Raw genomic sequence first — 23820 nt, 5'->3', positions numbered from 1 at the left:
CGGGATAGGAGGGACTATGGCCCACACTCCTGTTTGTCCATCTCCCCCACTTCCTTCCTCCCAACCTCCACCCCCATCCCCTCTCTCTCTCAGTATCTCCAACTCAAACCTCAGTTTGAGGTCCTCAGTTCTTGATATCCTTTTAGGAATATTAACAGGTAAATATTAAATAGTTTGCCATTCTTTTGAGGTTTGTTTTCTTTTTTTTAGGATGATTCTAGCCATTGGGGACAATTAAAATATATTTTAACTGTTTTTTATGGATATATTCAATTGTGGATATAATTTCCTGGAAAACCTGATTTCTAATGCTAAGCTATCTTAAAGACAAAATATTTTATTCAAAAATTTTCTCAATCTTTAGACCACCCAAGAATCTTATAGTTCTGTAATATAAAGACTCCAGAAGAATATATATCAATTCTCTTATTTTCTTCTTTTAAATATATTGAAAAAGTCTTGAAAAATGAAAATCGCTTTATAAATACCAAGTATTCTTAAAGTTGAAAAATTCTTAAATGTATTCTTAAGCACATTTTTTATCTCCACTACCACTTCCAATTTTCTCCAGGCTCAGCAAGCTTAAATTACTATAATAAATCCTGCTATAAATTTGGGAAAAATAAAACTTCACCATGAGACTTTATTGTTCATTTGAAATTCCCCACAATGATCAAAATTATAATATTTAGTTGACTGGTTAGGTTAAGTAATGGTTAAGTAACACCTGAACAGACCTGCAGTTATATAGCTACTTTAATGATGCTAGAAAAAGGTCATTCAGCTCTACAGAATCATATGCAAACATTAGTAAAAGTGAGCATCTTGCAGAACATGCAGTGATGAAGGGAACAGACAGAACGTGCAATAGCAGAGGAGTTGAGAACAGCTTCCGGCATCAGCTTCAGAGTGTGGAGAAGGTTAATCTCATTCATAGCTCAGAGGGATCTCATTTTCTGACTTAGTCTTTAAGCCAATCAAACATGGAGAAGAATTTTTTAAATGCATGTTTACCTAAGGGAAAAAATCTGAACCAAATCAAATAAAATGCATCAAACAACTTTTTTAAGAAACAGGAAAAAAAAAATTCCAAGGGTATGGAAACTCAGTTGCCTGGAGTGATTTTTGGTTTAGGCTTCTGTTATCTAACAATTAATGTGTTCGTGCGGCAAGTTCAGGAGCAGCAAGAAGTTCTAAGCTGTTTGGAACTTTAAATTCTAAAAATTTTGATTTAAATTTTACTTAAACAATAAAAATTTTAACATTTGGCCATAAAGTGTTATTTAAAAACTTTACATTTGGCTTTAAAAGGGCTGAGTTAATGTACAAAACAATTCATCAAAGTGATATCTTTTGTCATTGCAATTCTCTTCAGTGCTTTAACTTAATCATAATTATTTATCATAGATATAAGCTGACATAGAAATGTAGATTTTTAGGGTTTCAAAGACAATGGGATCTCGATTTCCAAGAAGGGAGAGGTAGTGAACTACTACTTGAAAAATTCAACAGGCAAGTTTAACACATCTTTTTGGTTTGGAACTATTATTACTTTTTTGGTTCAGTGCTTTCATTTTTAGATGAAAAAACTAATGACTCAGAGAGAATCTGCTCTTTAGGGTAATACCTAGAAAGGAGCAGAAATGGACCAAGATTGCCTTTTTGCACTCAGCCCAGTGCTCTTTTCACCACTGACCCTGGAGCACACATCCACCAGGTATTTGGTAGGTGCAGTGTCCCCGTTTCCTACTTAGTGATCACAGTGATACCAGTAACTATTACAAGATGAAAACCCTTCACTGAGCCTACGCTTTGGAGAGGTACATGCTCACCGAGGCAAGGCAGATTAAGAAGCAGGATGGAGGGCACTCTGGTGCTTCCCAAGTAGCAGCGGCATGGCAGCCAAAAGGGGGGCATCTAAGTGGAAAGAAAGTTGAAATCTTCTACCTTATTTGCAAAGTTTCAGTTGACCTACATCCACAGCTCAGTTAAACACCCCAACTATGTTAACTATAATAACATTTCTTCCTCCCGTAGTAGACTGGATGTTCAGCAAATGCTTGTTGATACCTAAACAAATTCCACTGCCTCCTTTTTTCTCCTAATAAACTACATCTTCTAATCAAATGACATGGAAGGCTGTTATGCCACCAGAGGTAACCTTGCAGTGGTCCAACTGCAAAATCAGAGAAGAGAAAATGAGGAACCAGTTTCATGGATCTTCTGTGACTGCTGTTCCTTTGGTTCTACAATTTATTCTCTCTTGCTTTCTACACACAAGCAAGGGCATTCCCCGCGCCCGCCCCCTGCCCCCACCCCGAGGAGCTATGATTCCTTTATCCAAAATCCTAGACAGGTCATTTTGGTGAATATATAGTGGAATTCTATGACTCTAGAGGTTAACTTACATCCTGCTGACAAAACATTCTTCAGTCATGGATCCTGATTTTAAAGCTTTTCCACTGAAACCAAAGGGCTCTAGGAGCTGAACCCTGGAACACAGTAATGACCCAGGCAGCCACTGGCAAAGCATCAGGGTACAAAGCAAAGATGGCCCTGTATTTTTTAAAAAGTGACAAAATTTATATATCACAGGAAGTGTTTTGTGTTTTACAGTCCATGTATTTATGTCAACAGCACTGCCAGAGCTCCAAACATTTTTGGAACTTGTGTTCTGTGAGTACCTTAAGTCCATACAGCACATTCTCTGATGCTCCTGAAGAGTAGCAAAAATTCCTCCTTTGAGGGTGGATTTAACTTGATGGAAAAGGGCCATGAGAAAGGCCATCCAGCTCAATAGTATCATTTTGGATTAAAAAATAAGATATCACAAAGCAACACTGAAGTCAATTCTAAAGCAAATTTTCAAAATACAAGCAGTAATATTACTCTATTTGTTCATCAGTCATGCTGCTCTAAGCTCAATACCACATTATTTGTGTAATGATATTAAATCCTAACAGCCACATTCCCCAATATGCACAGCATAAGCTCCATATTAAGGATGAGAAAATTTGCTCAGTTCACGAAAAATCACCCAAAACACAGAGCTGCAAATGCCAGAGCCTAGACTCCAATGTAGACCTGCTGCTGCTGCTGCTGCTGCTAAGTCGCTTCAGTCGTGTCCGACTCTGTGCGACTCCACAGACGGCAGCCCACCAGGCTCCGCCGTCTTTGGGATTCTCCAGGCAAGAACACTGGAGTGGGTTGCTATTTCCTTCTCCAATGCATGACAGTGAAAAGTGAAAGTGAAGTCGCTCAGTCATGCCCGACTCTTCGCGACCCCATGGACTGCAGCCCACCAGGCTCCTCTGTCCATAGGATTTTCCAGGCAAGAGTACTGGAGTGGGGTGCCATTGCCTAACATCAAATCCATGCTGTTTCCAATTTCCAATTTTGCCCCTTAATGTATGAACCTAACTTCTCAAGGAGTTGAACATTTAGGAGACAGCTTATAACTGGATAAATCAGTCCTGTTACACTGCTCTCACTACCTGATAATTAGCAAGTACAGTGCTACCTTCTTTTCTTATTCCTATGCTTCTCCCTAAATCTTAAAAACAACAGAGCTCAAATCTGCCTTTAATTCTTAAAGTTCTCTCTCATTCAGATCCAGCAGCCTCTGCTAAGCACTAACATCCTGGGGTAGGAGAGACCCCTGCAAAGTTTCATCAAAACTATGGCACTGTAACATTATTTTAGAGCCACTTTTAGTCAGTGAAGAACAAATGCCAATAAAAAGCAATGCTTCCTTTAGCACTATAAAACAAAAAGGGAAAAATCTAGTTCTTTATCAACTCGCTGTTCAAGAGTCCCAGATTCAGTGACTTTATAAGCCACATCTGCACTGGAAACCTTCCCCAGTACAGCCCATGTGCTATGTTACCCATCTGTGCTTAAGTGTTAGCTCTAAACAAAGTAAACAACTTTTGAAGTAAACTTCGAGCAGAGGTTTACAAACACACACACTATTTTTGAGGTTAAAAAAGTCAACACCAAACTGATATTAAAACATAGAATATAGCAATTACAGAACACCTCTAATCAATTTGATAATCCAAAGTAGACTGTAGTGTTAATAACTACCTGAAAGCATTCTTTCAAATAAGCCTGGAGACAGCTCACTAATAAGGAAATCTTGTGAGATAAATATTTAATAAGAAGGACGAGTCTTTCCTCCCATGGAAATGCTTCAGTTTCTCTAAATTAATGGTCTCCGTGTGCTCCAAACCACTGCTTTCAGGTTATTTTTAAAAGAAGAAAGCACTCAGCATAAGAAAACCGCAATTCATACAGCAAGATGAATCACCATACCCTGGAGCCTTTAAAGAAAATCACACATACAAAAAAAAAAAAGAAGGGAAAGAAATAGAAAAAAAGTATCAGATTAAAAAAAAAAAGTTTTAAGGCAATGTGAGGGAAACAAAAGCAAGTGACAGGCCACATTCTTAAAGAAGGATATAACATTTCAATCCCTTTACCTGATGCTGTTACCAGGAGGCTGTCAGAGGCACCTGCTCTACGGGATGAGGCACTAACAGGGTTTATGGAAGAGCGAAAGGCAGTGGTGGTGGGAATGACAAGGGAGCTTTCTGAACATGCAGGTTGGTTCAGTCCAGGGGTTTCAGCAGGCCAGGCACCCACCTGAGATGTGGCCAGGGCTGAAACGGCACAGCCTGCGGGTGCCACAGTTAAATCTATGGATGGTTTTGGTGGCAGCTGAGGGGAGGAAGATTTAGAGAGATTCTCCTCATTTATTACCCTGTTCCCTTGTGGCAAACTGGAAGGAGGCGAAGCCACAGTTTTGTTATCGGCTTTGATCCCTGTGCTGGAGGCCCTGCTGCTATCCATGATAACCTTGAGTTGGGGGTGCGGTGGAGAAGGAGTTTGGGAGAGCCCTGGCTTTTTTGGAGGGATGGGAGGAGGGTTTCCTCTGTCAACTCGGGCCCCACCAGGAGTCTTTAAACTGGTTCGACCGACCGGGGGGTAGGTGCCAACGTCCCCCGTGGGGGGCGCTCCAGGTCTCGGGGGCGCTCCCGCCGGGGGGCTTGTAAATCTCGACAGTGCTTGGGTCACAGTATTCCGAGCAAGCTGTTTGGCCACTAGGGTGTCACGACTTGTAGGAGAGACATCTCTGGATGGAGGGCTTTGGGTGGTGTTTCCGTTTTGGTCTGGGTCATTAGCATTACTGCCCTGAAATCGAAATCGAGCCGCTTGGATGCGTGGGTTCAGACCCGGATGCAGAGGCGCGTTGGCACACGGTGAATGTAAACTGTGCGGAGGCGGGGTGGGCGTGTGCCCGGAGGCCGGGGAAACTGTACTGGGTAGTGGGGTTGGGCTACTGGTTAAATCTGGTGTTGAGCCGGTGCTTGGTCCATTTTCCTCAATTCTGTCTGTACTTGGAGGTGGGACAGTGGGCAGAGAGGAGCCTATCAAGTCACCGTGGGAAACCTGCCTCTCGATACCCGGTCTGACCGAGGCGGCACTGGCGCAGGCATTCCCCTTGGCACTGGCGGAGACTAGGGGGCTCCCCGCGGCAGGCTTTACGGGCACGGTCAAAGGCAACTTCTTCAAGGGCTCAGCAGTCTCTGTCACTAGGTCGGTCTGGCACGCAACCGATCTTGTCATTGGTCCTTCTGTTGCCACAGATATGGAGACCAAACGTCTATCTTTCGTCTTCCGGGGGAGGGAGAGGCTGGGTTTGCTGTCATTTCCCCTTTTCAGCTGCTCGATCATCTTCTTCATCTTGTCTATCTCCTCTTTGAGGTCAGTCGTGTGTGCTTCTTCTCGGTGCAGCTTGGCACGAAGCTGTTCCCGCTCCGTGTCAAACTCCGAGAGTTGCTTTTCCATCTGAGCTTCCATTTCTGCGCTTCTTCGTTTCTCCGTGGCGAGTTCCTCCTCTAACGCGCTTGTCTTTTTCTTCTCCTCTTCCAGTTTGGCCATCACCTCTTCCAGCTTCTGGGCCTCCTCTAGGACTTTCCCAGAGAGCTGCTTGCACTCCTTGACCAGCATCAGGACCACGTGCTTATTCTTGCCTCGCTCCTCCTCCAGGCGGGCAGCCAACTTCTTGTGCTCCTGCTCAAGTGCTTGGAGCTGAAGCTTTTCCATCTCCAGCTGAAAGAAATGCACAGGACAGCCCTGATTAATAGGCAGAGGATTCTTTTCAGCCAAAGATGGGGAGAGATTTGTATTAACTTTGTAACAACTCTATGGTTTGGGTTAGCTAAAGCGCCACATTTCTGAAATGAGTTGGGAGATGATGGATAATATTTTAGAGACTCATTAAAATGAGAAATTAGATGTTAATAGTTTTATTAAAAAAATCTCAATCATAGCAACAGAAAACTTTTTTTAATGTAAGTTAACTAGAGAAAAGGAGTAGGGTAATCTGATGCTTCAAGTCACAACACATAGTTCAGAAAGGTCTGCTTCTGTAAAAACAGAACTCTGGTAGAGAACTTTTTTTTAAATGTTTAATGCCTTAGAATTACTAATCTTTGAGGCACTATAAAATGAAAAGTGCTGAAAATAGAGAACTTCAGTTAAATTCTAAACTCCTATACTTGCTAATCATATTACTTAGCTTTTTTTTGGGGGGGGTCAATCTACTTTGAGCTTACAAGTGAGCATTTGCTGGAAAAATCATGTAAAATCATATATGAAAGTTATTTTAACTCATATATAAGAAATATTAGAAATATAGTCATGGGATTTCTCTGGCTGTCCAATGGTTAGGACTCTGTGCTTCCACTTCAGGAGGCACAGGTTCCAAGAGTAGTAGGGGAACTAAGATCTCAAATGCCATGTGGTGCAACCAAAAAAATAAATAAAAAATATAATCAGTATCAGTGAACCCCAAGTTGACCTCATCTCTTTCAGTTCCCCTTTGCCCACTTGGGTCCCATGACACTGGTCTCCCTGATGTCTCCTGAACGTCATCCTGCCTCAGGGTCTTTGGTTTTGTCTGTCTGCACAGAAATTCCGCCATGACCTGTCATATAGGGCTCCTGCACTGAGGAGTCTGTGTACTGCACAAGGGTGGTTGGCTGCAAGGGTACTCAGATGCTCAGTCATGTCTGACTCTGTGTCCCCATGGACTGTAGTCGGCAGGCTCCTCGTCCACAGGATTCTCCACACAAGAATGCTGGACTAGGGTACTGCAAGGGTGAGAGGAATCAAAATCCAGCTCTCACCAGCATCTGCCCAGGCCTGGAGCTGCATCTGCCTGGAAAGAAGAGCACTTTTTCCTTAAGGAGAAGGGTCTGTCTGCTCATTGAGCCATAGACCCTAGGATTTAGGCTTCCCAAAACAATATTTGCCTAGTTGATCAGCACAGAGGAGGAGCTTTTAAAAACCTTTTTACCTCCACCTGGCCTTTTCTAATAAGCACCAAACACCCAACGGCACAAAAGCCTGGCTCTTTCACTCCTTCCGCCCTCTGCTCAACTGTCAGCTTCACAGCGAGGCTGCCCTCAGCATCCTGTGGAGGACAGTCCTTTCCATCCTTTAGCGAATCACCCCTTGGTTGGCACCTGCTGCTGCTGCTGCTAAGTCACTTCAGTCGTGTCTGACTCTGTGTGACCCCAAAGACGGCAGCCCACCAGGCTCCCCTGTCCCTGGGACTCTCCAGGCAAGAACACTGGAGTGGGTTGCCATTTCCTTCTCCAATGCATGGAAGTGAAAAGTGAAAGGGAAGTCACTCAGTCATGTCCGACTTAGCGACCTCATGGACTGCAGCCTACCAGGCTCCTCCACCCACGGGATTTTCCAGGCAAGAGTACTGGAGTGGGGTGCCATTGCCTTCTCCCTGGCACCTGCCTACCCCCAACTAGAACAGGACTCATGAGGGCAGGGACTCTGGCTTATTTGCTGCTGTGTCTGAATTAAGGAAATTCACACAGTTCATAGAAACATCAATCTTCCAAACAACCGAGGGAGGGCCTTTCTGATACACAGATAGAATTCTAACATGTTCACCCAGGTTTCTCACTTCTCTCCAGGGAATGCGCCATGAAGTGCTTGTAAGGGATACATCTCAAGCTGGGCTGTAGCAGCCAAGTGGGCCCACATGCCTTGTCTTCCCAACTAGAGACAATGTCTTCATGGTGGTCCATAAAGGGGCTTACAGATCATCAAGGTTAAAGCAGATCTACCCAATTAAAGACATGGAAAAAAAGGACTCACCTACCCTCAGAGGTTAAACACAAATATACTCTCAAGAGAGACAGTAATTATTTAACTTGGCTTTAAGTAATCAATAACAGAGACAGGAAATGCTTGCATGATCCATCAGTTGAGAATGTGTTCCTGTTCCTCACCATTAAATCCACTACTCCATCCCCCCTTAGTCAGACACGAGACCAAAAGCAAAGAATGGCTCACTGCCCAGTGGACAGTCAGAGGCATTATTCATTTATTTGGGGATCCTTCTGGCTGTGAAGAAGTCAGTGAATAGCATTGCAATAGGTCCTATCAAGAGGTGATCAGGAATCCAAATAATTCCCCAGGAATAATCAGAGACACTTGGCCACACACATACACTCTACTGTATATGAAATTTGGGGTTTGATTTTGTAAGTAGATTAGGTAATATTTGAGGAACAATAGTGCTGTCCTATACTTGATTTATACCTGTATTTTATTCATCTGGGTGCCTCACAGAAAGTTGAACTTATTCATAGCTAAAGCACCTTTAATTCTTCTAAATGCATCAAAGTAGGTTGTTATGGAAGACATACACAAAGTCAGAAGTATAGAGAAAATATTCAATAGGTTTTGTATTAACCCCCCCTTCCAAATTCTTATAGCAACCAATGTAGGAAAAAAGCACAAATCAGGTCAATTTTCATTTTATTTTTAAAATATGATTTTCATAATCTACCTCGATGTAGGAAAAAAAAAATTGTCTTCTAGAATTTAAGGGCTACTTGCACTTTACAGAACAGCCAAATAGAGGACAAGCTAGTGATTTCCCTGATGTGGTCCAGTGAATCAGTGTCAGGATCCTGGCACTCATTTACGGCTCCAGCTGTTTCAAGTTTTCCTTACCACACCCACACATGCAGCCCATGGTATTTCTATACTGGGTCATCTCACTCTATTTTTGAAACAACTTTAATCTCTTACATTTTAGAATCAAATTAAAGAGACTTCCAACTCAACTAATCTCAGGTATCTAAACAGAAAACTATACTTCTAGAAAAGCAGCCATTATTCTTTTTTATCTCTGTTCTTCCATCATTCGTGCCTTATAAATCCTATCTCAGACAAACATGAGTCTTTTAATCTCACTATAGATAGCAGAGCACAGAGAAAATCACATAATTGATGCACCTACTACACATGGCTCCCAACTCAATTGAGTTCTGAGCCCCAATCATCAATCACTCTACCTAACTCTGTTTAGCTTCCTCTATCATTTACTATTTCAGGGGATATTTAAACCTCTGTCATTCTCCCCAGTACTTCACCCAATGACAACTCAAGTGACTCTCGGTCTCCCCTAACAGACTCTGATTAAGAACATTCAGACTAACTCATTCCCTGCACATCCTGTCTCCTCTCTTAAGCTTTTTTATGGCCATATCAATCCATTCATCCTTGCCTTCACTCCAAGGGAAAGATGTTTCCAACTGCTGAAGGTCAGACTTTCTTCAACAATTAACTTCATTATTCCTGTCACCTCTGACTTATTCCATTAGTGATCACACTGCTCTGTATAAACATCCCCCTCTCTATCGGCTCCTTCCAATAAGCAAATAAATGTACTTCAACACTCAAAAAATCATTTTTATATTTAAAAAATGTCCTTGACTATTCCGACCCAAAGATGAAGTCTTGTGTTTTAAAGAGTAAAACGTGTAGTTACAGCATGCGTGCATGCTCAGTCATGTCTGACTCTCTGTGATCCCATGGGCTGCAGCCCACCAGGCTCCTCTGTCCATGGAACTCTCCAGGCAAGAATACTGGAGTGGGTTGCTACTTCCTACTCCAGGGGATCTTCCTGACCTAGGGACTGAATTTGCATCTCTTGTATCTTCTGCATTGGCATGCCAGGGGCCAGCGTGAGGAACTCTGCCCATGGCAAAGGTCATGAGGAAGGAGGCTTGGCATACGCAAAGGCGTGATCAAGCCTCGGGAAACCCCCTGTTCCTGAGCATCTACCCCAAAACCAGAGTCTGTTTTATGCTCTCACCTACACCTCTGACTTTACGGGGGCTCTCCCCCATAACCATTTCTCTCGGAGAAGGAGTAAACGTGCAGCTCCAAGGCAATAAAAATTCCTGGGCGTGACAAGAGTGTTTCAGCTTATGGACTCCTCTGAAGGTTATCTAGCCCTCCTGTATAGGTTCCTCCGGCCACATGTGATTGTTTACAGCCTCCCAATCTGAGAGGCATGAGATGTTTTAGACTTACTAAAGGCAAATTCTTTTGGGGAGTTGGAAATTATTAGTATAGCGGGTTGGTTAGGAATTATATTGGTGAAGGGTTTTTCATTTGTTGTGTCAATAATTGCTGCTAATTCCCTGCCCTGGGTGTGACAAGGGTGTCTCAGATCAAACCTCTCTGCTGACAGATTAGCTTGTGTGACAGGATTATCCATACTCCTGCCACTACACACATGATTGTTTACTACCTCTCAACCATAAACAGCACAGAGAGTTCTGGAGTATTTTGAAAGTCTTAATTAGCATAGGGCTTTTCTCATTGTTGAGTCAATGATTGCCACCAGGCCTCCATATCCTTAGGCACCTGGGAATATATTAATCAATGTATTTGGAATATAGAAAAGGAAATAGAGTAGTTTTTAAGGTTAGCAATACTAGACTTTTTGAGTTAATGGATTTTCTCTTTTGTAATAGATCACTGTACTTTGTTATAAATCACTGTATCCTTGCTATGTAAAAATGTAACTTTATCACTATCTTAAGACTAAATAGATCTTAAGGGGAACATTGGTGAAAGGATTTTCATTTGTTGGGTTGATGTTTGCTGCTAAATCTCCATGTTCCCTGCCCTTATAATGAACATAACTAGCATATAGGAGAAATAAGTATTAGCATTTAAGCATATAGGAGAAATAAGCATTAACCTTTAAGATTAATCGTGTTAACCTTGGGTTAAATAAATTCCTTTCTTGATTGTAACTCACTACACCCTCACCCTATAGGAATGTAACTTTATTTGGAGGGTGGTGCCTGGTTTAAGAAACAACACCCTTGGAAGAAATAAGTTTTTTGGTTATCAGAAAGAAAGGATCATAAAATGTCAGCAGGTCTCATAGCCAGAAGATGATGTAAAATCCCTAAGACCTTTTTATGTGAAGCACCTAATTTTGATAAAGGTCAGGACTGCTGACCCCCGCGTGACTCTGTATTCATTCCTATGTGTAACAAAAGGTATATAAGCGAACCCCAAAATAAAGAAATTGGATCAGTTTCCGGAAAGACTGATTCCCTCATGTCGTTCTTTTCTGCTCCCGGTTTTTCTGGCTGAATTCCCATCTGGAGTGTGGGTGCTCGCCACGTCTACTTACTTGCCCCAGTTTTCAAGCCCAAGTGAGAAGGAGCCCAAGGAGGGGCACCTTCCGATATTCAAGTGGCACTGGTGGCCCAACGTAGATGGTACAAATTCCTTGTCTTGGAATTTTATTGGTATCCCACATAAACCAAGTTATTCAGCCTCCTTTTCTCTCCTACTATTTTCTGGCCGAATTCCCATCTGGTGCATGGGTACCCACCAAGCCTATTAATTTTGCCTGGGCTTCTAAGATCGGATGGGGGGGGGGGAGGCCTCTCCTCCTTCAGGAGAGCGGGAAGACACCTGTGGCCTACGTAGGTGGTGATTGGTATTCCATGTGAACCAAGTTATTCAGTCTCTTTTTCTCTGCTAATTTTCTAATCCCTCTCTATCTGTAATTAAATGTTATTTCTAAGGATGCTGACGCCGTCTCCACCTTCGAATTCCCTGGATCTACCGGGGCTGCACCCCAGCAAGTTCCTCCTCCAGGGGATCTTCCTGACCCAGGGGCTGGATTAGCATCTCTTGTATCTTCTGCATTGGCAGGCTGATTCTTTACCACTGTGCTACCTGGGAAGCCAAGAAGTACAATACTAAGTTCTAATCCCACCTTCTTGGCTGCGTAACCTTGGTAAGTTTTCCCTCTAAAGGAGGGTTCTCTTAACTGCACAATAGAACAAAAATAGTGATTACATTACAGGATTAAACAAGGCAACACATGTATTTACCATTGTGTGTAGCACTAAAAAATGTTAGCTTTGTGCTATTTCAAAATGTCAGTTTTGCTCAGTGTTCCCCCTTACATTTACATGCAAACAAAGAGCTAGAGAATGGACTGTACTAAACACATAGATGATGTCTTTATAAGTCAGACAGTAATTACAGCCATGCAAAGTACATCAGAGACAGTTTCACTATAAGTAATGGTGAAACAACTTTTATTAGACTACCTGCTCACACAGATAATAATGATAAACTTGAGAAAATACCTGTTTGAAGGCTCTGGAGAGCAATAAAATGGACAGAAATAGGAGAGGAGTACACCCTCCCATTAGAAAGAAACCAACAGCATTGGATGAGATTTGCCCTTGGACAGCTTTCAAGTGAGGAATATTCCCTGTCCTGACAGCACTGGCAGCAAGAGCTCAAGCACAAAGCATCCCTGATGCTGGCCTGAGGAACCAGAGGATGAAACGAAGGCTGCTGCAACTAACCTCACCAGTGTCACTGGAAGACTCTCAAATTACACATTTGTATGAGAGTCCAGGCTTCCCAGGTGGCACTATTGGTAAAGAACCTGCCTGCTAATGCAGGAGATGCAAGAGACATGGGCTTGATCCCTAGGCGAGGAAGATCCCCAGGAGGAGGGCATGGCAACCTACTCCAGTACTCTCATCTGGAGAATCCAATGAACAGTGGAGCCTGGCTGCTACAGTCCACAGGGTCGCAAAGAGATGGACATGACTTAGCATGCAAGCACAGGAGAGTCTCCACTTAACCACAGAGGTTACTACTGAGTGACTAACAGAAATAAGCAAATATTTTAGCTATTGCCAACTGCAAAAAGTCAGAGTTTGGACTGTGAGTCTAATCAGGTTAACTACTTACACTCTTTGGAAGATAACAGACTCCACAGTCTCTGTACCGCATCATCCATAATGTCTAGTATGCAATAAAAATTTATTGGACATGCAAAAAAAAGTTTTAAGTGATCCACAAGATAAATGTACTCAAATAGAAACTGAGCTTAAGGTGACTTCTATTGGAATTAGCAGACAAGAACCCTAAAGCAGCCATTTTCCAAGAAAACACAGTTGTGGTGATGGAACAAAATGGGAGTCTTGGCACAGGAATGGAAACTAGAAACAAATGGAAAATCTATAAAAGAATAATATCTAAAATGGAAAAATATGTCTTAATGAGCTTAATAGAAGATTTGAAAGAGGAAAACTAAAAAGGAAAGAAAAAAACCAATGGATTTGAAAACAGCAAAAGGAAGTATCCAATTTGAGAAAGAGTAAAGCAAATGGAAAGAGTGAACAGCATCTCACTAAAGGGGTCTAAATTCCACACAAGTGGATTTCCAAAAGGAGAAGAAGAATGGGGAAAGAAGAACATATTAAAAGAAATATGGCCAAAATCCACAAATCTGGTTAAAAAAATATATATATATCTAACCAGGAAGCTCAGAAATCCGAAAGCAGGATAAATATAAAGAAAACCATAACTAGGCACATCATAGTAAAACTGATGAAAACAAACTAACAAATAACCTTGGAGCAGCCAGAGAAAAACACACATTACACACAGAGAAACTACATTATAGACAATGGCTGAAGCATTCTCTAAAATACATGAAGCGAGATCGGACAGAAGTCAAGGGGGAAATAAACAAGTTTCTAATAATAATCATATCTTGCTAAAGATCTAGACTGAAATATCAGCAGGAATACAGTAGCTGTGGATAACACTATGGAAAACACCTGGCCTGACGGATGCTATGGAACAGAATACCCAAGGACTACAGATGACACACTTGTTGCACTATTAAAAACCAACAAAAAATTACAAGACTAAAATCTTACAGAATATGTTCTCTGACCACAGAAGAATTAAACTATCAATCACAATAAGATATTAATAACACCCCAAAATTCAAAATTAAAACACACTTCTAAATAGTACAGAAGTTTAAGAAGAAATCACAAGGGAAATTAGAAAACACTTGAGCTAATTGAAAAGAAAAATAATATATCACAGTTTGTTGGATGCAGTGAAAAAGAAGTACTCAAAGGCAGATAAAGCAGAGAATACATAGAAAATTACATTGATAATTGCTTTAGAAGAGTTGTCTCCCAAAGAAGACATACAGATGTCTAACAGGCACATGAAAAGATGCTTGTTACTGCTAATTATTAGAGAAATGCAAATCAAAATAACAAGGAGGTACCACCTCACACCAGTTAGAATGGCCACTAGTAAAAAAATCTACAAATAATAAACACTAAAAAGGGTGTAGAGAAAAGGGAACCTTCTTACACTGTTGGTAGGAATGTAAATTGGTGCAGCTACTATGGAAAACAGTATGGAGGTTCCCCAAAAAACTAAAAAAAAAAGTTGCCATATGATCCAGCAATCCCACTCTTGGACATACACCCAGACAAAACTTACTTAAAAAGATACATGCACCTCTAAGGTCACAGCAGCATTATTTACAATAGCCAGGATGTGGAAGCAGCCTAAATGTCCATCAACAGATGACTGCATAGAGAAGATGTGGTACATATACACAATGGAATATGACTCAGTCATCAAAAAGGATCAAATAACGCTATTTGCAGCAACATGGATGGATGGACCTGCAGATTATCATATTAAGTTAAGGAAGTCAGAAAGAAAAAGACAAATACAATATGATGTCACTCACATGTGGACTCTACAGTATGGCACAAATGAACCTATCTACAAAACAAAAACAGACTCACAGACACAGAGAGCAGACTTGTGCTTGCCAAGGAGGGAGGAGAGAAGGACAGGAATGTTGCATTGCTGTTGCTAAGTCGCTTCAGTCGTGTCCGACTCTGTGCGACCCCATAGACGGCAGCCCACCAGGCTCCACCTTCCCAGGGATTCTCCAGGCAACCCACTGGAGCGGGTTGCCATTTCCTTCTCCAATGCATGAAAGTGAAAAGTGAAAGTGAAGTCGCTCAGTCGTGTCTGACTCTTAGCGACCCCATGTACTGCAGCCTACCAGGCTCAACTGCAGCCTACCAGGCTCCTCCGTCCATGGGATTTTCCAGGCAAGAGTACTGGAGTGCCACTGCTTTCTCTGGGAATGTTGCCTTAGCAGATATAAATTATCATGTATAGGATGAATAAACAAATCCCTATTGTACAGCACAAGGAACTATATTCAATATCCTGGGGTAAAATCACAATGAAAATGAATATATAAATGTATAACTGAGTTACTTTGCTAATAGAGCAGAAATTAAACACAATATTGTAAGTCAACTATACTTCAGTAAAATTTTTTTCAAAAGTTTTGTCTCAAATTAATCATCTAAGTGTTACCTTAAAAAGTTAGGAAAAGTTAACTGAACAAAATACAAAGTGAAAAGAAAGAAATAACAAACGTAAGAAATAGGCACAGGTAAGAAGTCAATGAAAATACAGGAGACAACAAATGATAGAGAAATTCACAAAGCCAAAAGTTGTTTTAATCTAAAACATCATTAACATTGTTAAAAAACAGATTAAGAAACATATAAAAAAACACAAATAACAGGAATAAAGGATGAGGTATCACTATGAAACAAATATTAAAAAGATAACGATGAAAATCCTTCTGTCAAAACATTCAACAAATCAAATTCCTCTGAAGCATGCAAGTTTCAGAACTGACATAAAATGGAGTAAAAGAATGAAATAGCTTTATATCTTCAAAAGAAACTGAATTCACAAATAAAAATTTTCCCCTAAAGAAAACTCTCAACTCATATGATTTACTAGTAACTTCAACTGAACATCAAAACCAAACTTATATATACTCTTTCAAAACAGAGAAGGAAATATTTCCAATTTCCTTTATGAATCCAGAATTACTTTCATATCAAAACAATTATTTTAAAATCCACAGAAAAAATTACCACTCATGAACACAGACACCAAACTCCACAGCAAGATACAGGCAAACTGAATCCAGTAATATTTAAAAAGAATGATAAAAAGTTACCCACTGAAATTAACTATAGGAATTCAAGTTGGTTTAATATTTGAAAATCAATTAGTAAGATTCATCGCATTAACCAAGTAAAGAGAAAAATCATAACAACAGCCACAGATGCAGATAAACCATTTTACAAAATTCAAAACGCATTCATGATAAAAACTATTCAACAAAGAACAGAATGAAACCTCAATGAGATAAAAAAACATCTATAAAAAAGCACAGCTAGCATCATACTTAACCATGAAACAGCCTGTTTTCTCCCTAAGTAAAGGAAAGGCCTTTGAAGTCTTCACTCACTGCTTCTAATCAACATTGTTCTGACGGCTCTGGGCTCTGGTCTGTGAAATGATGGAGAAGAGGGAAAGGGAAGGCAGGCAGGCAATTTGGAAAGGAAGAATTAAAATGGGTTTTATTCACAGATAACATGCTTGTTTACCTAGGAAATCATGTCAAATATACACAACTGCTAAATCTAATAAGCAAGTTTAGCAAGATCACAGGATACAATGTCAACATACAAAAATCAACTGAGCACCTGCACACTAGCAACAAATGTTTGGCAAAAATAATGTGTTTATTATAGCACCGAATATTTAGAAATAAGCCTAACAAAAGACATTTAATACTACTAAACTAAAAACAATAAAACACTGCTGAAAGAAACCATAAAGATCTCAATAAATCAAGAGAAACACTATAATCATGGATTGGAAGACTCAATATTGTTAAAGATATCAATTCTCAACATATTTAAAGGTCAATGAAATTTCATCCCTGAAAACTTTCAAAGAAAACTTTCACAGAAATACAAGCAATCTAGAACAGACAAGACAATTTTCATAAATAAGAACACAGTTGAAAGACTTACAGTTTGTACACAGAAGGCTCATTATTTAATTGCAGTCATCTTTTTTACCTAAAGTTGCAGTACAGAGATAGGACTAATTCACGATTAAAAAATAAAAAATCAGAGGAGTGTTCAGTGGCTGCCTGAAGTGGTAGAGATAATTATTGAGAAGATACTCCAGGAAACTTTCAGTGGTAATGGAAATATTTTCTATCTTCTAAGAGGTACAGGTTACACAAGTATATGCATTTTTAAAACATCAATTTGTGCACTTATGCAAATGTGCATGTTACTTTAATGTGAGATTTAATGTAAATATCTCTTTAAAAGAGATAAACAATAGTGATTTTCAGGTTTGCAGTTTTGCTTTTTTTTTTTACAATGCTATGGATTCTGTGTTCTGTGTTGTGCGGTGCTTAGTTACTCAATCATATCTGACCTTTTGCGACCCCATGCACCACAGACCTTAAGGCTCCTCTGTCCATGGGTATTCTCCAGGCAAGAATACTGAAGTGGGTTACCATGCCCTTCTCCAGGGCATCTCCCCAACCCAGGGATCAAACTCAGGTCTCTCATATTGTAGGCAGATTCTTTACAGTCTGAGTCACCAACGAAGCCAAGAACACTGGAGTGGGTAGCCTATCCCTTCTCCAGGGGATCTTCCTGACCCAGGAATTGAACCAGGGTCTCCTGCATTGCAGTCGTATTATTTACCAGCCAAGGTACCAGGGAAGCTCTGTGTGTTCTAGGCTGCAGTAAATGAGTAATACAGTGAAGTATAATAGCTGACAGCTTTCTCACTGTTGGAGAAGTTAGTTCTGAATAAAGGATAAGAATGTACCCTATGGTTTTGAATTAAAATCAGAGGTGTCATATTAAGTATGAACTCACTATAGATAAATAAAGATACAGATATGTGTGTATATAAAATATGCTTATGAATATGATAAGTACGCATAATTTCCTAGCTCTAGATTCATTTCTACTTTCCATTAGAAAGGAATGAAAATAACAGCTTCTGTATGTAATAGCTAATCCCAGGGTTTGCGATAAGAAAAGTGTATGATGAGCTTGTAAGGAAAAAAAATCCTTCTATAAATAGAATGTGCTGTAGGAATTATGGGAATATATCAAAAGGAGTAGCTTAAAAGGGCTCTCAGAGGCCAAATCTGGGAGAGTTTTGAGCAGTGATCCAGGCTCTGTGGACCTTTCCCAACTCAACTGCACTCTATTGTGATTATGAAGGAACCATGTCCTTCGTGTATAAAGATTACCGAGTTCCAGTTGATTCTGCTCTACTATTGTCCAATTTATATCTACTCACAACCACTTTCAAGTCATGGCTCAGGGGGAATTTTGCATGGAGCAGTATCACCAAAACCTTTTGCAAAAAGCAGCAGGTTGTATGGAAGAGCTCAGAAGAGCCAACACAGCTTCACTGATAGTGAGAAAGTGGGTGGTTCCTCCAAGAATAGCACCCAGACTGGGAGCCATGAATGAAGAAGCACCAAACAACTGTTTTTCCAGAATGAAAGGGAAAACTATGTAGGAGGGAGCGGAGCAGCAATGTAAAGGCAATTAGTTCTAATTCGAAGTGGAAAAGAGAAAGGAAAGCAGTTCTGGTCATTTGTAAAATGAGGAAGCAGACTGCATGTCTGTCACAATCACAAAACACTTCTATGACATCTAATTATATTTCTTAATGCTCCCTCAAATCTTTTAACACTCACTGCGCCCTTTTGCTCTTTTCTACATGGTCACCCCCACTGGAAACTGTGCAGTCCTGGTAAACAAGTATACAACAGTAAGATGTAGGAGATTTTCTTCCTTACTGGGGTTGTAACAACCAGTCAGTCAGCTGTTAGGCACTGCACTTCTCATCTGCCTCTTCTTCTTGATCTAGAGTTTCAAGAGAAGACATGGATAAGGGAAACTATTCTCCCCTATACGTCCTGGCTCAAAGCTGCAGACCTCAGTCTCCAGCTCCCCTTAATGCTTGCTCTACAATGCTCCCTGGGGAGTAAAAATGCATTTTGAACTGTAATGAGTTATACAAAAATAGACTCAGGAAGGAGTTGAAAACAATCATTCATGTACAAAGACTCTGATATACTCCTCCTAAAAATGTTATTTTAGATGTTTCTCTACCATGTTATCCTTGAACAAAAGTCTAGAAAACAATGTAAAATTAAATTATATTTGTATGTTATAACCATGAAGCAGAAAACAGTGAGTACAAATAGCAAAATGAATACAATTATTTACAATGTGAAGAAAGAGGCATATGAAATAAAACACATGTTTTCATTGCTCTTTTCTGGTCCATTCATCATTTCTTTGGTTGTCTAGCAGCTGAAACTCCTTTCTATGTCAGGGAAATTTTGCACTGATGGCTCTCTCCTGTGGTAGTTAAAATACAGCCAGCAGTTGCTCTCCTGGTCTTGTAGCTACGGAGAACGCATGTGGCCTGAGCTTGGCCAATCAAATGCACCTGCTCTCAGGCATCAACTAGGAAATGAGCGACGAAAAGCAGCAGGGCTAGGGGAAGCATACCCAAGACCCAGAGCAGTGATGGCAGTGGTGTTGTCTGGTGTCAGCCAGCTTCAGCATCCAGCTCAGTAGAACAATCAACCACTGCAGACTAGATCTACAGTGAGCATTTGTCAGAGATGCTGGCTGCTAAGAGCTGGTCCCCTAGTTCCCCCAGCCATGCTCTACCATGCTGTAAGCCAACAAATAAATGCTGTTTCCGATGAACTCCGTGAATACTGGAATTGCTTGTGACTACACATTCTGCCTGGTGCATCTACTGTCATGCACTGACCTCACTGTACTGAGCTGCCACCTAAGAGGTTGTTTCTGTTTCGTTTTTAGTCGCTTTGGTCATATCCAACTCTTTTACAATCCCATGGACTGTAGCCTGCCAGGCTCCTCTGTCCAAGGGAGATCCAAGGCAAGAATACTGGAGTGGTTTGCCATTTCCTTTTCTAGGGGATCTTCTCAATCCAGGGACAGAACTGGCATCTCCTGCATTGCAGGCAGATTCCTTACTGCAAAGCCACCAGGGAAGCCCTACCTAGAAGGAGCTCTATCTAATACACAGAACTACTTTGAGTTTTTCCTCTGGTGAAAAAAACTGCCTCCTTCTGAATTTCCTGGTTGTTATTTTTGCTTTTTTTCTTTTATAAGCTCTGCTCAAATTAAAATATGTTTTTTATTTCTGGGCTAGAAATTATACTATGTATGAATAAAATGACTGAAAATAAATTAGAACAGAAGCTGTATTAACAGATGATGCACAAGATAAAAAGTAAAAACCCAAATAATAACCACCTGGGTTACTGCCTCTAACTGGTATATTACCAGAGGCAAATTTCCCCGTGATGATTACCCATTAGTTTATGCAAAGTGGCTTGAGGCTCAGTCCATTTGCCAAATTGACTCTTGCCCAAATTTTCCTGGCAGGCAAATTACCAGTTAACCCTCCTATTAGTAGTCTCAGCAGGAACCAATGCATGAATGAGTGCTAAGCTTCCTCCCCCGCCTAGAGAGGCCAACCAGAGCAGTGTTCAGGCCAAATGTCTTAGAATCACCACAGAGCTCTGCCCAGTGTCAGATAATAAATACTTGAATTGAAGATAATGGGACCTTTGCTTTCCTTGACTTTTGCTCTGGCAGTGATTTGATGACCTGGGTTCATTTAAAATAAAGGATTTCTGTGTCTTAATGCTTTTAGATTTCTAAAGCTGCCATTTATTCTACATATAAGAGACCTGAAGATGTCTGACTACTATATTTACTCTCCAGAGTAGAGGTGACAGGTAATTTTATTACTGAAATGACTGATCTTATCAGCTGCTATGTTACCTTATTTTCTTCATAAATAAAGATCCGGGATAAGAGTACAAACAGTTACTCTCCTCACATGTTACAAGCTACTGGAATAGAATATCCTTTAGGGACAAAAGGTAGCACTGCCATTCAGAAAGACCCTTCACTGAGACAGCACAGCCAGTCAATGTGGCCATAAAGGACCTCTGTGTCTCCATAATATGTGGGAAACAGATAACTGGCTCATTCCATACCAGCCTCTCAGGACCCATAGGACAGAAACAATTTCCTTTCACTTCCAGCCAGGTTGGAAATGACCCAGGCATTCAGAAACAAACAGGATGTAAGCTGATTTAAAAAAAAAAAAGTCAACTAGATAATAAGAGCTTTGATTCAACTCAGAATTGAACTCAAAGCTTTGATTCAACTTTTTTTCCTCTCTTATAAGACAAACGATAGATAAAATGCAAAACTGAAGTAGAATTTGGTAAAGCATGCATTTTACATACTGAATGAAAACTACAACAAAAAAAAATATTTTCTTGATTTTTGATAATACAGCACAAACCCCAGCAGACATACTTTATTATGAAATAGCTCATTTGACACATTAAGAACGTAATTGAAATGTGTCTCATCCAAGACATACAAGTGAGCCTTAGTGACATCAACGGAAACACACTGGCTCTTAGCTTATGTGGTTTGTGGGGATTTTCGAAAAGCTCTAGAGATCTCAGTAGTTTTCCACAGGGCTTTGTAGACGGTATGCAGAGTCTGGAGTAAAACAGTGTGATTCGGTCTCACATGCAGGGAAGACCATCTATTCTTTCATTATTTACTCATGCTTCAGTTTTCTACCACATGCATACTGAGCAAAGGTTTGCTTTATTCAACACCTATCCAAGAGCACCAGCAAATATATATTACTGCAAAGAAATAATTACAGGGAGAAAGCCCACACAGTCAATGACAGCATCATAAATATTTATACAGTATAGTGCATTTAGGTTAACTGTTAATCAGGTGTTAAATGTGAGCTATAACAAATTCTCTGAAAAGGACGAATAGAAGACTTATTTTATGTTTTAATAATGGTTGGAAGAACATACTACTTTTAATTCTAATCATACCAGACGTCATTACCTTCTCTGTCTTCCTCACTCTCTTCTAATAAAGGGAATCAGTTGTCTCAGCAGTGTATCAGAAGGACAAAAAATTTAAACTTCTATTTCCTTATGGTTGATCACAGAAAGCTTTCATCACTTAGGACTCTTCGAAGCATGTGCTCAGTGCAATAAATGTGTATTTGTGTTGCTGGGGGAGGTGAGGCAGGCGGAGGAGGTTGGTTTTAATGAAACACATGTGAGCAGGAGCCTGGAGGTCTGCAGCAGACACACCATCAGACCCCAGAGGCGAGTTTGAGACGAACCAGAACTTCAAATGACATGTCATGAGATTGCATATACTAAGCAAACTTTCATTCTATTCTCATACTATTTTCATTAAAAAAAATAATTTCTAATTGCAAAGAAATATAGGAGACAGAAGCTAGATAAAGAAAGTTGGGGATGCCACCCTATGATCAGTCCTGGCTGCATTACTGGATCACCCATTCAGAGTTAAACATGCCTTAGGGCATTAGGAAACAGAATCTCCCTCCAAAAATCCCTATTTTAATAAAAGCATCATAGTAACTATTAAGGGAAACATAATTTTTCATACTTCTTTTATGATTTAGTGTTACATTTGAGAAGGGTCTCCATAATTTGTCCAGCATTTAAGAACAAAACAACAACCTCGGAAGTGGTCTCCTCATTCTACACTGTGTTATGGGAAGAAAGACGATTGGAAAGTCTCAATACCTTCTTTTGTCTGCTCTCAGCAGCAGCCAGCTGTGTGGACATCCTTTCTTGCATTTTTCTGCAGTGTGCCATGACTGCTTCGAGGATGGAGAGGGGGTTGGTACAAACTGGCTTCTTCTCTTTATCGCTGGCACCTGCTTCATAGTCTCTCTGTAGTGCCAGGAATGGGTCATTTAAATTAAATCTCCCATACCGTTCCTGGATAAATACCTCCTTCCTGCGAGCCTAGAACAAAATCAGAAGAATGTATTCAGGAAAAGAAATGAAAATATACAGGAAAATATTTATATGAAGTTTTATGGATACTGCTCCAAATGGTATTCACAACTGTCATGAATCATGGCTTACGTGTGATGTCAGGTGGTGAGAAGTAAGGAGACTGTGACCTCAAACCTTGACCAGTCTGCCAAGCTATGTTCAAAAGTTCTTCCTTTAAGAATATAGTCTTTTAAATTGCAAAATATGCAAAAACAGTTTTTTCCTCATGATGCGGACCCCTTCAAGGATCTGAATTTTAGGTGCAGTCTTTTCTCATTTAAAGTAAAATAATATCAACAATTAAAATAATTTTTAACAAAAAATAAAAAACAGGCAAAATAATGTTTATAGAACTTATATTTCACATAATCTTCACCATGTTAAGTCACAAAATATAAATCTCCAAGTTTTGTATAGTCAGAAAGAATTTTATAAATATTTGAAAAAATATTTCATGTATTTTTTAATGTCAAAAATCACAACATTCACATTTTGTGAAATGTGACCAACTACCAAAAAAAAGACCTCCAGAAAATTAGGAAGATGCAAATGTCTTCTCAGAACTGAAGGACATTAAAATATAGTTCATAGAATCCCAGGAAAGAATGTAACCTCATTTTACTTTAAATGTCAGTCCATCAGCGTCAAAGTTAATTTCACATCCACTTGGCACTAAATGCAATTTTCTATAATTAGCCTACAATGGCCTTTGCATAAAATGGAAAATAGCAGGAAAATAGTAGTAGGAATATATTGAAAATGAGCAACAT

At 40.2% G+C, this 23820-nt stretch overlaps 1 protein-coding gene across 3 annotated transcripts in view; it reads right to left on the bottom strand.

Moving 5' to 3' along the window:
• CTTNBP2 (cortactin binding protein 2) overlaps positions 1–23820 on the bottom strand; it is a 172562-nt gene that overhangs the window by 83427 nt on the left and 65315 nt on the right. The window contains 2 exon segments of one of the 3 annotated variants that reach the window (NM_001195311.1): positions 4482–6114; positions 22793–23017. In NM_001195311.1, the coding sequence (NP_001182240.1) occupies positions 4482–6114; positions 22793–23017 (1858 nt within the window). 3 annotated transcript variants of the gene reach the window in all.

Source organism: Ovis aries, chromosome 4 (assembly GCF_016772045.2).
Source record: "Ovis aries strain OAR_USU_Benz2616 breed Rambouillet chromosome 4, ARS-UI_Ramb_v3.0, whole genome shotgun sequence".
NCBI lineage: Eukaryota > Metazoa > Chordata > Mammalia > Artiodactyla > Bovidae > Ovis > Ovis aries.
Note: the sequence above shows the minus strand (reverse complement) of the source record. Positions and strands in the feature narration are given on the sequence as shown.